At 30.6% G+C, this 17,471-nt stretch overlaps 1 protein-coding gene across 1 annotated transcript; it reads right to left on the bottom strand.

Annotated features, from left to right (window-relative positions):
• Positions 1–9,607: 9,607 nt before the first annotated feature.
• LOC114263873 (7-deoxyloganetin glucosyltransferase) lies at positions 9,608–13,791 on the bottom strand. Its single transcript, XM_082921625.1, has 2 exons — positions 13,165–13,791; positions 9,608–10,761 (listed from the first exon to the last, which is right to left on the bottom strand). The coding sequence occupies exons 1-2, from the start codon at positions 13,694–13,696 to the stop codon at positions 9,833–9,835; spliced, it is 1,461 nt and encodes a 486-aa protein (XP_082777751.1). The 5' UTR covers positions 13,697–13,791; the 3' UTR covers positions 9,608–9,832.
• Between the last annotated feature and the right edge of the window lie 3,680 nt (positions 13,792–17,471).

Genomic DNA, 17,471 nt, shown 5'->3' with positions numbered 1-17,471 from the left:
AGTTTGACGGATAGTTCTTGAACTTGTTCATGCAATTTAGCATTTTCAGTTTCAAGCTCCGAAATTGAATACCTCAACTGTTGAATTGTTTTTGTATCGTCTTCTTTTTGAACCTCCAACATCCTTAGTTTCATTTGGATTGTGCTGTCTCTTTCTTGAAGTTCTAAGTTAAGTGATGTGAAGGTTCTTATTGCAATAACCTTTTTAGCAAGTAATTCAATCCAATTTCTCTCTTCTTCTTTTTCAGATTGAGAAAGTGCCTGTAGTCTTTGACGTAGATTAGCAATTTGGGCATCCTTTGATTCCTCAGATTCTTAAGGCTAATGCATTGTTGAGCCACAAATGCTATCACGTTGTTGGTCCATCGGCTAATTACGTTCTTCTTCATCACTTTCCTCATTGTTTTCTTCTTGCTGTTCATATTCTTCTTCACTGTCTTCTTCTTTCTCTTCATTTTGTTTTTTGTCTTCTGCTTCTATTTTTTTCACTTTCTTCTCTAGCTTCTGCTTCTCCACTGCTTCCTTGTTCTTCTTGTCCATTGCTGGCTTTCGTATTCTTTGTTACCTTCTGCTTCTTCATTCCCTTTTTCTTCAAATGAATCTTGTAATGTCTCATTGAATTTGACAATTGTCTTTTTTGATTCCTTCTTCGTCTTTTTACCAAAGCAGAACTCCTCTGATGGGTTCTTGACTAGCTCCTTGTTATCTATCTGTAACATGAGGCTCTTTTATTAGAGAAATGTTACAAAATTCACTGAGAGAAAAAATTCAAATAAGGAAAATAAAATTCATCTAAATGATACTAATGGGAAACAAACTTCAGAGAAAATTGTATGGGCCGAAGAAAATTACAGATAAGGAGTTAATTTTATGAGGCAGAGAAAATTATGAAACAAGCAACATAATTTAGATATCAGAGAAAAACAATCAAGGCATATAAGTTAATGTTTGACTATAATTGTGTCAGAGAAATTTGGATTCCAGAGAAAATTCATTAGAAGGGTAAAAATAAACAGTGTTTATCAAAGATGCAGGGCACATAAGTTATGGGCCAGAGAAAATTACACACAAGGAGGAACAATTTAATGGGCCAGAGAAAATTATGAAACAACCAACATAATTCAGATATTAGAGAAAATCAATCAGGATATATAAGTTAATGTGTTACAATTGTGGTTAGAGAAATTTTGATTGCAGAGAAAATTGATTACAATGGCAGAAATAAACTAGTGGTAACCAAAGAAGAAAACATAAATTGATAGTTCAGAGAAAATTGATCTTAATCAATCAATTCACAAGGAGGGAAATAAAGCAGTGGTCAGAGAAATTTTGGAATTTCACTGAGATTTCAGTAGTGATAGAAATCTAACCTGTCGAGGTGCAAGAGAGTGGACTGGTGTCTTCTGCAGTTGTTTCGTCAAGGTTTGCAGGTTCCACTTGCCACATCTTTGGAAGTCAGTTGTGTTTATTGTCTTCCGAGTCAATGATATTTGCATGTTCACATAGCCAATAACCAAACCAAACCAAGCCTTAAGTCCCATCAAATGGGGGTCGGCTACATGAATCTTTCTTCTCCACGCGGCCCTATCAAAGGCCATTTCATTAATCAAATTAAGTAGATTCATATCTCTATTTAAAACGCTAGTCAACGTTAATCTAGGCCTACCCTGTCCCCTAACACTTCCATCTACCGTTACAGCATCGTATCTCTTCACTACTGCCTCTGTTGGTCTCCGTTGAATATGACCAAACCATCTCAAACGATTCTCTCTCAACTTATCTTCTATCGGTGCTACTCCTACCCATTCCCGAATACACTCATTCCTAATCCTGTCTTGTCTAGTCTTACCACACATCCACCTTAGCATCCTCATCTCAGCCACACTCATCTTATCTACATGTTGTTTCTTGATTGCCCAACACTCCGTCCCATACAACATAACTGGTCTAATAGCCGTTCTATAAAACTTACCTTTTAGTCTAGTGGGTATTCATTTATCGCACAATACCCCAGACGCACTTCTCCACTTACACCATCCCGCCTTAATCCTATGGGCCACATCTGCATCAATCTCTCTCGCTGTTGTGATAATCGACCCTAGATAACGAAAGTGTTCACTCTCAGGCAGTTCTTGGTTCTCAATCTTCACTTCTCCTCTACTTTCATTGTTACTGTTACTAAATTTACACTCCATGTATTCTGTCTTAGTTCTGCTTATCCGAAATCCTTTAGATTCAAGAGCTTTTCTCCAAATCTCTAACTTTGTGTTAACTCCTTCTCTAGTCTCACCCACTAGCACAATATCGTCTGCAAAAAGCATGTACCATGGCACGTCATCCTGAATATTTATCGTCAACTCGTCCATAACTAAAGCAAAAAGATAAGGACTTAAGGTAGATCCTTGGTGTAACCCTACAGTGATAGGAAATTCATTTGTCTCTCCAACTGGCGATCTAATAGTGGTCACCACCCCTTCATACATGTCCCTAATCACGTCAATGTAACCTTTTGTCACCCATTTCTTCTCTAACACCCACCATATTATATCCCGTGGCACTCTGTCATATGCTTTCTCAAGGTCGATAAACACCATATGAATGTCTCTTTTCTTTTCTTTATACTTTTCTATTACTCTCCTCAAAAGATAGATCGCTTCCATTGTTGACCTACCAGGCATAAACCCAAATTGATTCTCTGACTGTGATGAAAATTAAAGTAATTAAATTTTTCTAAACGCACAAATTTCTAAGTATGATAACTGCAAATTTGAATGGATATTATACTTACTAGTAATGCAATGACACAACCCGTAACTTTTTCTGGAGTTTTGTGCAATGCTATGATAGAATCATCAATGTTGATGTGATTGGTTCTGGCCAATCATACTATTTCATTGATTCAAGAGGTTCCACATACTTTATAAAAACCAACCCTATTGAATTTCCACTTGTTGCAAAAAATAGGGTGAGACACAAGTACAATGTAACAATGATTGCTACATCTTTGAAGTCAGTTGGTTGCTTGCCTTTCATTGCTTTGACCAAAGCATTTTTAAGAACAGGACCAGTGAGCCTTGTGTCCTTTTGGAATCTTTTCCTTAGAAATGTAGATTTTGGCTTTTTAGAGTATCTTAATGACATGGCTCCTTTACCTCCTTGCAAACCAAAAATCAAGGTCATGTCATTTGTTGTAAAGGTCAAGTTCTTTTTACTAACTGTGAATGCTTTTATTTTTTCGTTATAACATTGGATTATTGCAACTACATCATCATCAGATTTCCTAGATTTCCTTGGATCCATCCTTCCAATGGTTAGAGCTTGGATCAAATACCAGAATGGGGTCTTTTGAAGCTCTACAAGTTAGTTTGAATTGAATTTAGGTGTTTGAAAAAATGAGACAACATATGAGAGGTTGGATCGGTATTGAATGCTGTAGTGAGCTCTCTTTCTGTGGAGTTTAACAGGTTTTTTCCCCCTTGAGCTTGAGTCCTTTGAAGTCGGGGTACTCATCTGGATGCTAGTTGCTTCATCACTTTGGACTTGTGTGTTTTGGTGAGGAGTTTGTGGTGTTTTGCTACTGGTTTTTTATCTTAGATCATAAGAAGACTGACAGAGTTGTTCTTTCTTGCTTGGTATTTCCAGTGTTTTGCTGCTGGTTTTTTATCTTAGCTCATTAGAAGACTGAGAGAGTTTCTGTTTCTTGCTTGGTGTTTCCGGTGTTTTGCTGCTTTTACGTTTTGCCATTTCTAGACAATGATTAAAACATAAAGATGTCAACATTAAATCCCAGATAAAATTGAACATGCCAGAGAAAATTGGACATGTCAGAAAAAATTACAGATAAGAGAAAATTACAGATAAGGAAAAATTACAAAAAATTGGACATGCCAGAGAAAATTGGACATTAAAAATTAAATGTTAGAGAAAATCAACAAAGCACCATAAACATGGGAGAGAAATTTTCAATAATTGTTAAAATTACATATAGAAGTAAACATACTAGAGAAAATGAATGACAGAGAAAAAGTAAACATAGCAAGCCAAAGAAAATTTTAATTCCCCAATTAGCAAGATAAAATAAACAAAGTAATGTAAACATGCCATTGAAAATTACACCACATTAAAACCAAGAATTGAACAAAATAAACATACTAGAGAAAAATACACATTCTGAAGAAAATTACACATTCTTGAGGAAATTTTCATTCCAGAGAAAATTTCAATTCATAATATTAAAATGCTAGAGAAATTTACATACAAAACCAGAGAAAATTAACCATGATAGAGACACACAAGGGCAGAAAGTGATGTGATGTGGTCAGAGAAAATTATAAATACCAGAGAAACTTAGACAGAGGCAAGAGAGTAATAGACATTCCAGAGAAAAATACATATTCCAGAGAAATTTACAAAGCAGAGAAATTCATAAACAAAATCACAGAAACATGTTCAAGAATAAGATCAAAACACAGAGAAATAACTTTTTTCAAAATACACATGTCAAAGAAAATTCAAAGAAGAAACATTCATTCCAGTCCATAATATTAAAATGCCAGATAAAATTAAACTTGATAGAGACACACAAGGGAGGAAAGTGATATGATGTGGTAAGAGAAAATTATAAATACCAGAGAAACTTAGATAGAGACAAGAGAGTAATAGACATTCTAGAGAAAGATAGACATTCCAATTAAAAATACATATTATAGAGAAACTTACAGTGCAGGGAAATTTATAGACAAAATCACAGAAATATGTTCAAGAATAAGATGAAAACACAGAAAATTACTTTTTTCAAAATAAACATGCCAGAGAAAATTGAAAGAAGAAACATACATCAAGCAAAAACTAGAGAAATTCAAATGCCAGAGAAATTTACAGATAAAATCACACAAACATGTTCAAGAATAAGTTCAAAACACACAGAAATAACTTTTTTCAAATTCAGGTAGCTTTTTATTACGAAATTGAAACCCTAATTTATGGAAGGTTAATATAAAATGCAATTAACTGTGTTTCCAAAGAAAATCTAGTTGTATTGTAGAAAAAATTACCAGAGTTAGGATGAAACTTGAATGACGAGCTGATATGGCCTAAGATGAAGATGCGACGTGACGAAGATGAACTGAGATGACGATGAACAGTGAAAACGGGGTCAGAGAAATTTGTGATGAAGGAATGGGAATGATTTTTGCAAAAGATAACGAAGCTCTAATGTCGATGGTGAAGATGATATTGAAACCATAATTCTGTTGTTCTCTTGTTCGTAAAGATGCTGGATGCTCGGAAAGGAACTCAGACGTCGGAATGAGTTTCGTTTCTGTGTTGATTTTGGGAAGGGTATTTTGGTCCACAAAATAATTAAAAACGCGCGCCATGTTATTGAGGGACCTGATACATCACTATCTTTTTTTATGTCCTTTATCCTCTAAATTATTATTATTAGGGACCTTAAAAAAAATTTCCCTAACTTTAATGTCATTATTAAATCAATCCATTAAATTAAAAAAATTTAAATAAAAAAATATTTCATATATTAAACATATCAATTATATATCAAAAGCTTAATAACCATCCATTACAAGATAACCTATTAAATGATTATCATCCAAACACATATTGAAAATTAATTTGGTAAAAAAAATAAACAAAATAAAATTGTAAAAGATTTATCATTTTTATGTAATTTTATATTTTGTGAGTAGAAATAATTTTTAAAAATAATTTTTTGACATTTATTTTTGTCAAATTAGTTTATATTTTATCAAATTGACAACTTTGCCCTTGAAATTGAGCAATAGTATCTTCAATTATCCTTATTTGGAGCAAGAATTAAAATTCAAGTTCAAATATATCACAATTGAAAGGTTAGGTACCAAAGTAACACGACATTAATGTAATTCACCTTATATTAAATAACATGACACATTATTTTTCCAAACATGATAATTTCCTAACCTCAATACTAAATTATTTTTTTTGATAACTGGATTTTCCGGATTAACTTATGTGCACATCGACTAATCTCGATGATCAATTCTACTGCCCCATTGCGGGAGGCCCTATATAAAGCTGAAGTAAACGCCCTATACAGATATGACCCCAAAAGATTTATTATTACTAATAGATATTGAATCTAAAAGCTAGAAAGGAAACAACCCACACGCCAAGTTTTGCCAACTAGACGAAGTCGTCCACGTTAACCTCAATGCCATTAATCACATAACATGATATATTAAATAACATGACACATTATTTGTTCAAACATGATATTTTCCTAACCTCAATACCATTAATCACATGACACATGCTATATTATATATATTTTTTTCTTAATTTGATTATTTTATATATTAATTTATAAAATATAATTAAAAAAATCATGTATCCAGTTTCTTTTATTTTTATATTTTATATTTGTTTAATCGGCTCAGTTTGAAACTACTAAACGATTTAACGGACAATTACAACAACAACACACAAAAACAAATAAATAAATAAATAAATAACAAAAACAATATTTTAATCTTATAACAAAATAAATCCTGATTTTTAATTTGGTCAATTTAAAATTTATTTTTTCAAATTATTTTCAATCTAAACTATTCACCTATTTTTTTATAAATAAAATCAATAAAAAAAATATTTTAGTTACTAAATTCAATATAGAAATACATAAAATGCTTAAAATACCGTTTTATTGAATTTAATGACTAAAATATTCATTTTTTAATCGATTTTACTTAACGAAAATAGATAAATAGTTTACCTTGAAAATAAATAAAAAATTTAGTACTTAAACTGATAAAATAAAAAACTTAAAATTTATTTTGTTAGAGGGTTTGAACTTTGAGTGTTTTTTTTTTTCTCCTAACATTTAACTAACTCGCCAATTTTTTAAACCATCGATAATTGCGTATGGGTGTAATTTGGGTAGACTCAACCCGAATCACTTGAACCCAGGCTGACTTTTCTTAAGGTTTGGGCAAAATATTTTTGAATTCGGTGCGAGTTTAGGTAAAAATTCAGAAATCCAAATTAAATTTGAGCAGACTTATGTAAAGATATCAAACAACACAAACAATACAAAACTCGAATTATATATATATATATATTAAATATACATATGAATTATTAGCCAATGGATAATGTGAAAGTAATTTAGATTGATAGATCATATTGAATATATATTATATACACAATTAATATCATACAATATCTTACACTTATTGTTTCTGACTCAGAAATTGTAAATAGTTACTATTACACATCGATTTTTCAATTCTTATCTTTTTCACATTATATATATTACCATTTGTATTGATGTTATTAATGATCTATATAAAAAAAGGGTTAATGGGTGATAAATCCGATCTAAGGAGATATAAGGTGATTTTTTTGCTGATGGGAGATCCATATTTTGTGAAATAGTTTGGTGAGAAGTCCTTGAGAACATTTTGTTTTCAATTTTTTCCCTGGATTTTCTTTTATCTTTTTTACTTTTCGAAAACTACTTGTTCAAATTTATATTTATCTATTTAAATATATATTTTTTCTATCTATTCAATTTTTCCTTCAAATTATATCTATCTATTCAATTTTTTTCCTAAATTCTATTTACCTGTTCAATTTTTTCCCTATATCTGTTCAACTATCTGTCCAAAATTTATTATCTGTTCAGTTTTTCCCTTATCTGTTTAAATCTATCTACTGATTTTTCTAACAAATAATCTTCAATCAAACTCTATATGTTCAAAATTCCTACTTGTTAAAATCATTTTTCTATCTGTTGAAGGCATAATCTGTTATTTTTTTTATCTGTTCAATACAAATTTGTTCAAATTCACATACAAATCTTATATGTTTGTTTTATTTGTTCATCAACAACAATAACAACAACTACTACAAAAAATAAACAAATAAATAAATAAAAATAGAACTACATATCTACCCAAAAAAACAAAAAAGTGGATGTGAAATGAAAAAAAAATAATTATCATAAAATGAAGATTACAAAAAAAATCAACAAATGCGAAGCAATTTTGAGTATACTCTTTGAGTATCTATGCATGATGAATGTTGGTGTAAAGAATATGATGGAGGCTTAGATTTGTTATGATAACGGGCTGAGAATTGTGATATACCATGGCTGCAAGAATTTGTTGCCATTAACAACGGAGGAAGAGCAAAGTGGAGAGTGCGTTTTGCGGCAGAAGTGGGTGGTGGTGGTGGTGGAATCCGGATCCTCCGTCGTTCTTTCCTGCTGCGCATCCCTGTAGCCCTTCAAAACGACGTCGTTTTAGAGGGGTTTTTTTTTTTTTTTCTTCTTACTGATAACTCTCTCTCTCTCCTCACAAACCAGAGGCAACAGATCTGTGGAGCAACGGAGGGAGAATCACATAAATATACAAACAATTTTATCAAAAAAAAAAAAAACACACAAATTTATATATATATATATATATATAAATCAGATGCAAACACTTCAAGGGTTCCTCCAAAACCCATCAAGCTCGCCTCCCTCCCCGCTTCTCCATCTAGAAAAACTCCCTGATCTTTGTGACCCATGTGCAATCCCATTTGGGGGTTTCAATTCATCGAATTTATTTACCATTTCTGCACGATCAGATTCATTTAAATTCTCATTTATTTGAAGATCATTATCAATAATAACCCAATTATCAGGATTGATGTATGAACCATTACTTTGGTTGTCAGCTATATTGCTCAAAACTTCCCTATTATCAGCTCTTCTAGAAGAACTGCTACCAGATTTAACATCATTCTCAAACCCATCGCCCAACTTCATTCCTTTCCCGGAAAATTTGAAATTGTCTGATTTCTCGGGAAAATTTTCAGAAACACTTTGATGAACCCTTTCTTCATCGGACTTCTACGACGAAGTATCCTCCTCAAAAATTCTATTTTTCGCTGAAAATTACAATTAAAAAAAAATACATATAAGATAAGACGAGAAGTACTAAAGGAAGAAAATCCGTGTTTGGTTACCGAGAAAACAAAGGAAAGGAAAAGAAATTACAAAGTTGAATCTTCGAACACCTTATTATCACAGATCTGTTGCCTCTGGTTTGCCTCTTTCCTTCCTTCCTTCTCCCTCTGGTCACCTTATTACAATGATTGTATTGTTTGGTACGGGTGGTCGGAGCAGTGGTGGTCAGTGGTGGATGTGTGTGGTAGAAGGTGGCTATTTGCTGCAAAGGAGGAGGAAGGAGCAGGGATAAGAGAATGGTTGAGATTGTCCTTGAAGAAGAAGAAGACCCAAAGAGGGTTCGTGACTCACTGTATTGTCCTTCTGAGCCCCCTCCCATGAGAGAGAGATATCAGTGAGAAGAAAAAAGAAAAACCTCCAAAACGACGTCGTTTTGGAGGGCCACGGGGATGCACCGCAGGAAAGGACGACGGAGGATCCGGATTCAGTGGTGGTGGTAGTGTTTTGTGGCCTAGGATCAAAGAAAATAATTAGTAAAACAAGCCTCAAAACTTTGTCTAAAGACAACAAAGAGCTCAAATGTTGAGAAAGATTCTGAGATAAAAACCTGCCACCAACTTTCTATCAATTTTTTCCATCTATAAGACTTACAAGATAATTTAACGGTTCAGATTCAAATATATATATATATATATATATAAAGATGTAGACAAGTGACTGGGTGCGGATAAAACTCACGACTCATCCGCAACCCCAAAAAATAAAAAAATTCTAACTCACACCCGACTCTAACAATTTTACGAAACCATCCAAATAAGTACGGGCGGCTAAGGTTATGTGGTTTTCACTGATTGGATAATCTTATGCCTAGCCGTACCAATATTCATCCCATGAGCACAGACTTGACCAATTTCTCAAAATTCAAAAAAGATGATCCAACATAACAAATTGTGGCATCTTCACCCAACTTCTTCCACTCCATGGCCTTTCTCTTCATCTCTTTCCCTTTGTCTACACCCATCAACTCTCTAACCAAGCTCTCAACCTCCTCTCTCTTCACATCACTGTTAATCTCCATCCCTATACCCCACTGGTTGCAACAGCACCAACAGTTCGTCGTTTGCTCTGCGAAAAATGGCCAACACAACATAGGGACTCCACTGCAAATACTTTCAAGAGTTGAATTCCATCCACAGTGTGTCAAAAACCCTCTAACTGATGGGTGACCCAGGACTTGTTCTTGAGGACACCAACTAGCCAATAAACCCCTTTCTTCAGTCTCAGTCACAAACTCTGGTGGAAGAATCGCCGAGTCACCAACGACCAAATCAGGCCTAATGATCCATAAGAATGTTTGCTTGCTATTAGCAAGTCCCCAAGCAAACTCAATCAGTTGTTGGGGTGTCATGACAGTGACACTGCCAAAGTTGACATAAACAACAGAGTTAGGTTCTTTCGAGTCCAACCATGGAAGACACTCATGCTCTTCTTTCCATAGATTTGATCCAATAGATTCCAAGTAATTTTCTGGGATTTGTTGGAGGAGGAACTGAAGAGGACCAATTGTGTATATTGGGGGATATATGGTTGATAGTGCATCAACAACATCATGCTCCAGGGCATCAAATGTATTTAATATGATGGCTGAAGCTTTGTGAGCTCTCTCAACTTCACCCATTGCAAAATCAACCATAATATCATTGGGGTCAGTGGTTCTTATGAAGCTTGGGATGTCCTTCAAACGCAAAGCATTCATGCCTGGTATCCAATCTATAATTGTATCTAAATGTCCATTTGTTAAATAACTCTCATCTGTATTTCACAAAAGATTTAGTTAGTATCAAAGATAGGCTTAAAATTACATCTATAAGCTAGTTAAGTTTTTACAAATAGGTATAGATCTAGTGTGGATATCATGCTTAATAATGAGCATTTCATTTACATGGCTCAGAGGCTGTAAGCCAACTTTTTTTTTTCTTTTTGCATCTTAAGTAATGGTCAATTCTTATTTTTATTCTTTAGGTTGGTTTGAACTAAACTATCCTAAAAAAGCTAAAAATAATTATTTATAAAGGTACACTAAAAAAAAAAATGGTGACCTATTAAAATAGGCTATAAAATTATATAAAGGGGTGAATGAGACTTGAACTTAATATTTTGAATCTAACAAATATATATTTTAAAATTAAAATTAAAATTTATATTTTACAAATTTAAGAACACATTCCTTCGCAGATTTATATCTTATATTAACATTTCATTTACTAACTGACTGGTCGGGGTTGCACTATAAAAAAAATAAAAGTTTCGGAAATCAAAATTTATGAATAAAATTATTTTTTAGAGACTAAATATTTTTGTTACGAAAAGTGTAATTATTATATTTTTAGCAATGAAAATTGAACATTAGTGATGAATTATTATGTCTTTGAGATCAAATTTTTTGTTTCAAAAAATAAACCATTTTGAGACCAAATTATTTTGTCTCTAAAAGTGTATTTATTAGTGACATTTTCAAAATTTTGTTACTAATAGCCTTATTTTTTACTTTTCGGGACGACATTTAAATTGGTCTCTACATGTCTTTTATAACAAAATTTTCACTTTTGGAAACCAAAAAATTTAGTCTCTAAAACTCTTGCATGTTATAGTGTTGGTAACTTTTTTTATTGAATTATTTTTTACTTTATTGAATTTTTTTATACAAAGTAAAAAACAATTAGTTTTTTGTTTTTTATTTTTATTTTTTAAATTCTTCTGCACAGGATAAATCTGAAACGAATTTTTTTTAAACATAATTTAAAAAAAAAAAATTCACTAAAAGAAAAAAATAATAATAATAATAATAATTTTTTTAGTTTGATGCCAAACACCCCTCTAGGTGTAACTTTTTTATCTCCAAATTTAATTTTAGACGGTGTAAACTCAAAAATTATTAGTCATTTTTGAAATATCAGGTGAGAAACCACAATACCGATTGAATCTTGTTTTATTTTTTTACCATTTGACAAATGTTAATCAACATGTTTGACAGTAAAATTTCGGAAATGAGCCATAGCTTGAATTGGTTGGCTCAAATTGGCTCGAAAGAGGGAGAGAAGAGAGGAAGAAGATAGGAGAAAGAGACAGGGGAGAAAGAGGGAGAGAAGAGAGGAGAAGAGAAATAGGAGAAGAGCCAGCACCACCGCCGCCGCCGAGGATCGTCGCTGCTCGTCGCCTTGTCGCCCGCCATCGCTGCTCGTCGGCTCTGCCTCGCCCCCGCCCCCCGCCCCCTCCTCCAGCTCCATTTATTGGGCCCCTCCAGTCCCTCCTCCTCCTCCTCTTCCTCCTCCCTCCTTCCTCCTCCTTCCTTCCTTCTCTTCTCCTTCTCTACTTCTGATTCGAGCCAATTTCGAGATCCACCTTTCGAGATAAAATTTTTACTACATAAATATAGAACACCATATAAATAATTTCACTTTATTTTTTGAAATTGATGAATAGTTAATAGGAGTGTTTGGCAAGGACTATTTTAGCCTATTTTAGGCTAAAATTCACCCAAAAAAAAAAAAATAGACTAAAATAATTAATAAGACAAAGTGAGTATTTGGGAAGTGGATTTTTTTGTAAGTTTTTTTAGTTTTAGAAAATTATTGGAGAAATTTTTTTTTTGTGTTTGGAAAGATAATTAGGTTTTTTTGCAATTGAATGTGATATTTGTGAGAGAAAAAATGAAATGATTATGGAATTTGATGTAATATTTTGTTTCGATTTATTTTTTTTGATTTTGTAAAATATTTGTCGTATAGTGAAAAAAAAAACAAAAAAACCCAAAAATCAAGTTCTTAAACAAATATCACATCAAATCCATAATGATTTTATTTTTTCTCTCACAAACATCATATTTAACTACAAAAAAATCTAACTATTTTTCCAAACACAAAAAATTTTAACCTACTAAAATAGTCAAAACTTAAAATAACCTATTAAAATAACAACGTTCCAAACACCCACAAAATATAAATGGATTAAAATCAAATAAAAACTACTCAGCCACTATTAGTGGTTTTGACAGTATCATCCACTCAAATTAATTATGATTTCTACTGTTTAAACCGTTTAGATAATGTAATACCTTTGAGTGGTGTAAGATTTTTTTCAATCGGGGGACGATTGATTATGGATTTGTATTGTTTAATTTAACTATAGATTCATACTGTTTAGAAAATGTAATACCTTTGAGTGGTGTAAGATCTTTTTCAATCAGTTGACGATATTGTACATAACCCATGAAGCCACAAGCACTTGTCGTCCAGAAAAGAACATCTGGGATTCCCAATTCTTGAGCAACCAACACAGTGAAGCTCATGATTCCATCAGAAACTATGCAACTCACCGGAGGCACTTTCGAGGAAGCCGTGTGGTTGATTTTAGCAATTAGGTCTCTGAAAGGAACTAAGCAGTTCTTTCTGGTGGAGTCACAGAGGGAGGGGACATCTTGGGTGGCGTCAGGGGCGTTGTCGGTGGGAGGGAGGCCATCGGGGATGGTTTCAAAGCGGAAGGAGGGGGTGCCGGCGAGGGAGTTGGGGCCCCGGGATTTGAGGAGGCGACGGTGGTTGAATTCGGTGTTGATGAAGGTGATGTGGAAGCCCTTGTGGTTGAGTAGCTTTGCTAATTTTAGCATTGGGTTTATGTGGCCTTGTGCTGGGAAAGGAATACACACTGCATGAGGAGGGCTTGGCTTCTCTGTTGACCTTTGGGAACCCATCTCTCTCTCCCTCCCTCTTCTTGCATATGGTGCTTGTGGCTAGCTGTTTTTTTATAGCCTACTGGAGGATCCACATCAACCACTATTCATTTTTACTATTCATTTTTAACAGTTGATGGAAATGAATTTATTCAAGAGACGTGCAATTTTATAGAATTTGTTGATACCTTGCTTGTTTTCACTTTTTAAAAAATATTTTTTAAAAAATTTTATTTTCTTATTTTTTGTGTTTTTTTATTTTTATTGAATTTTTTTAGTATTTTAAGTAATTTTTTTACTTTTTAAATACACCTAACATAAATACACTTAAAAAGTAAAAAAAATTGTAAAATTTTTTTTTAAAAATTCACTAAATACCAAAAATACAAAAAAATACAAGAATTCAGTACATTTTTTGTATTTTTATGTATTTATTAATTTTTTAAAATATTTTTTCACAATTTTTTTACTTTTTAAATACATCTAAGTAAGGGGCATCTAAAAAAGTAAAAAAATGTTTAAAATTTTTAAAATATTCACTAAAAACAAAAAAAAAACGAAAATCAAAAAAGTCAATTTTTAAAAAACTTAATTCAGAAAACTCAAACCAGATACACTGATTAGTTTTTACAAATATCGTCCTGGAGACTTAGGCCTCGTTTGGGAACTAGCCCATTTAGTTAAAAAGTTAAAAAATTATTAAAAAAGTTAAAAAGTAAATAATTCATACAAAAAAAAGTCAAAGATTCTCTTTTCTCTCTACTTTTTGCACATCTTTTCGTAAAAAGTAAAAAAATCATTCTAAACATACTAATTTTTTTTAACTCATATTTTAACTAAATAATCAAAAATTTACTAAATTAGTCTATTCTCAGATAAGTTCTTAGTAATTATAACAAAACTAATGAAATGACTACTCTTCATTGACAAATATATATCATTTAATTTAAGGAAAATTAAGAAACAGTGATACAATTAAAAAATCATTACACATTCATGAAATAATTTATAATTTTAATAATTAATATATATAATTTATTATTTATTTATTATATTTTTTTTTAAAGGTTACACTGAAGTGGAATTTCCCCTTTAATTTATGAAATGTTACATCATTGTAGAGGTATGATTCAATTTATAAACTAGTTGTGTATGATACGTACGCATCTAATTTTAGCTCTCATCTCCTACTAAACTAATTAAAGCCGATATCACATCACAAGGGTTAGAGATCTCCACAATATATATATATATATATATATATATATATATTATTAAAAAATATACATAATATGAATGTGACTTCTTTTTGTAGATGTGACAATTTTTTTAATTTTTTTTAACATATATCATTTATAAAAAAATTAAATAAATTCGATTAGATTATAATTTTTTTATTTTATTGTATTTATTTTCGAAAAAATAGATGACAAGTATATTTTTGAAATTAGACGATTCATTTATTTGAAGACAAAAACAATAAAATAAAAAAAAGAATTACAATTATCAGATCGATCTCATTTTTTTATGGGTGATACATACGGAACCCTATGAAATGGGCCATTTAAATTATCGAAATGAATCTGTAGTAGACATCTCATCAAATTCTCTCAAATTCATATTTAAACCTAAAAGGAACCAAACTCATTAATATTAATTACAGCTAAAACAAAAAGTTATCCATACAGTTTATTTATTCAACTTTTCTTAAAAAAAAAAAAGTGCAAAATTAAAAATGAAAACCATCATTGTGTTTTTTAAAAGATAGGAAAAAAAAATTATTGTTGTGTGCCGTCCTTGTGGAGTAATGACAAAAGCTAAATGAAGAAAATGCACTAACGACCTCAAAAGCATAGCGCATCAATTTAATAAACACGCACTAACAATTTAATATAAAAAATAAAGGGTGAATTATCAATCTTAAGATTTTTGGTCTAGGTTTAAAAATCAACTTCAAACAACTTTTGGTCATTATATTAAAATCCTCCAACTTTTTGGTAAATTTAATGTGGCCGTTAAACTTCTATTTTTCTTATGTAAGTCTTTTAAATTTAAAAATTAAGCCACCTTAATCTAATTTATTAATATATGTTAGAAAAATTATGGTGTACTTTTGAATTTATTTGATTTTAAGATTTAAACTAAAAAATTATAAACCTGTTTGTTAGACTTTAAAGAGTTATATTTTAGTTTTAACTTTACATATCACATTCATGTAAATATTATCACGTCCTATTTTTTTTCAAAAAAATATTTGATAGTACAATGTGTGTTATAAAATAATAATTTTAATTTTAATTTTAAATTAAAATTAAAATATGATTTTAATTATTTATTTTAATAATATTTTCACTATTGTTTTATAAAATTATTACTTGAATACTTATATATATTGATTTTAGTTAAATTATTTGTGTATTTTAATAATTTTAGTTATATCGTATTATAAAAGTGTAATTATCATATAATAATTTTGTATGATATATATTAAATTATAAAATATTAAAATAAATACTCATTTTGATATTAAAAATAATAGTTAAATTAGAAGAATAATTAGTAACATAAAATTAAAAGTAATTCTAACTATTTAATTTTTTTTATATTCATTTTGGAAAATAAAAATATGTAGAAATAGAAATCATATAAAATTTATTTAAAAAACTTAAAATATGAATATGTTGTAATTGGGTTATCATATAATGATTTTACATGATATATATATATATATATATTAAATTATAAGATTATAAAATAAACACTCTTAATTAAATTAAAATATCAACTATATAAAAGAAATTCAGCAACAACTAACCAAGAAAGAATCACATAACAACATCTAAACGCAAAAAAACAAAATAATAAAAACATTCAAATAATAGATACATCTCAGTGTGTGAAGTGATTAATTATCTTTAATATGGTGTCAAAATATTTATAAAAAAAAAACTTACTGTTCAATAATTGAAAAAGCAACTCAAACAGTAAATCCAAACTTCAGAGATTCATCGAGAGTACCATTGTTGTACAAGTTTTTCCTTCTATGAATTGTGATTATATAAAATAATACAAGAAATGAAATATAATTTTATATATAAAATCACTGTAAAATTTAAAAGACAAATCCATAATTTAGAATAATATTGAATTGGTATTCAGTATAGAATAATATACGGAAAAATAAGAAGAAGAAAAAAAATATAATTTAGCATTAAAAAAAATCTAATATCCTTGAAATAATTAAGAAGAAAAACGTGAAATGTAAAATTGGTATTGGGTTTGTGAATTATCTCAATTTACCATAAAAAATACATGAAAAATGAATATTTGTCAAATAGAGTATATATAAAATATGTAAAATTAGTATAATTTAAATTAGATTTGAATTTGTGTAGAACTCTATATGTAATTAATAAAATACATGTTGACGTAATTCTCTTAGAAAAAAAATAAATTCTTATAATGTGTCACTTAAATATTAAAAAAAATCTTACTTTTAATAATATATATATATATGTATGTATATATGATATTTAATAATTTTTTTGATATTTTTAGTATTTTTGTTAAACTGCCCCACCCCAAAATCGGTCTATCAATTTTACCATTCTGAGACCCCGTTTGTTTTGGATATAGAAGTAGGGATGATATTAGGATAAAGGTGAGACTCATTTAATGTTGTATTTGTTTTTAGATTTGGAAAAGGAATTGAGATGGAAGAGGGGATTAAGTTGGGTCTCAGAAGGGAGATTGAGATGGAGGAGGTGGAGGTGATATTAGAAAAATAGTCTGCTGG

The sequence above is a fragment of the Camellia sinensis genome, chromosome 3 (genome assembly GCF_055761805.1).
Source record: "Camellia sinensis isolate YWXY chromosome 3, ASM5576180v1, whole genome shotgun sequence".
NCBI lineage: Eukaryota > Viridiplantae > Streptophyta > Magnoliopsida > Ericales > Theaceae > Camellia > Camellia sinensis.
The sequence above is the reverse complement of the archived record's forward strand: the minus strand, read 5'-3'. Positions and strand labels throughout refer to the sequence as shown.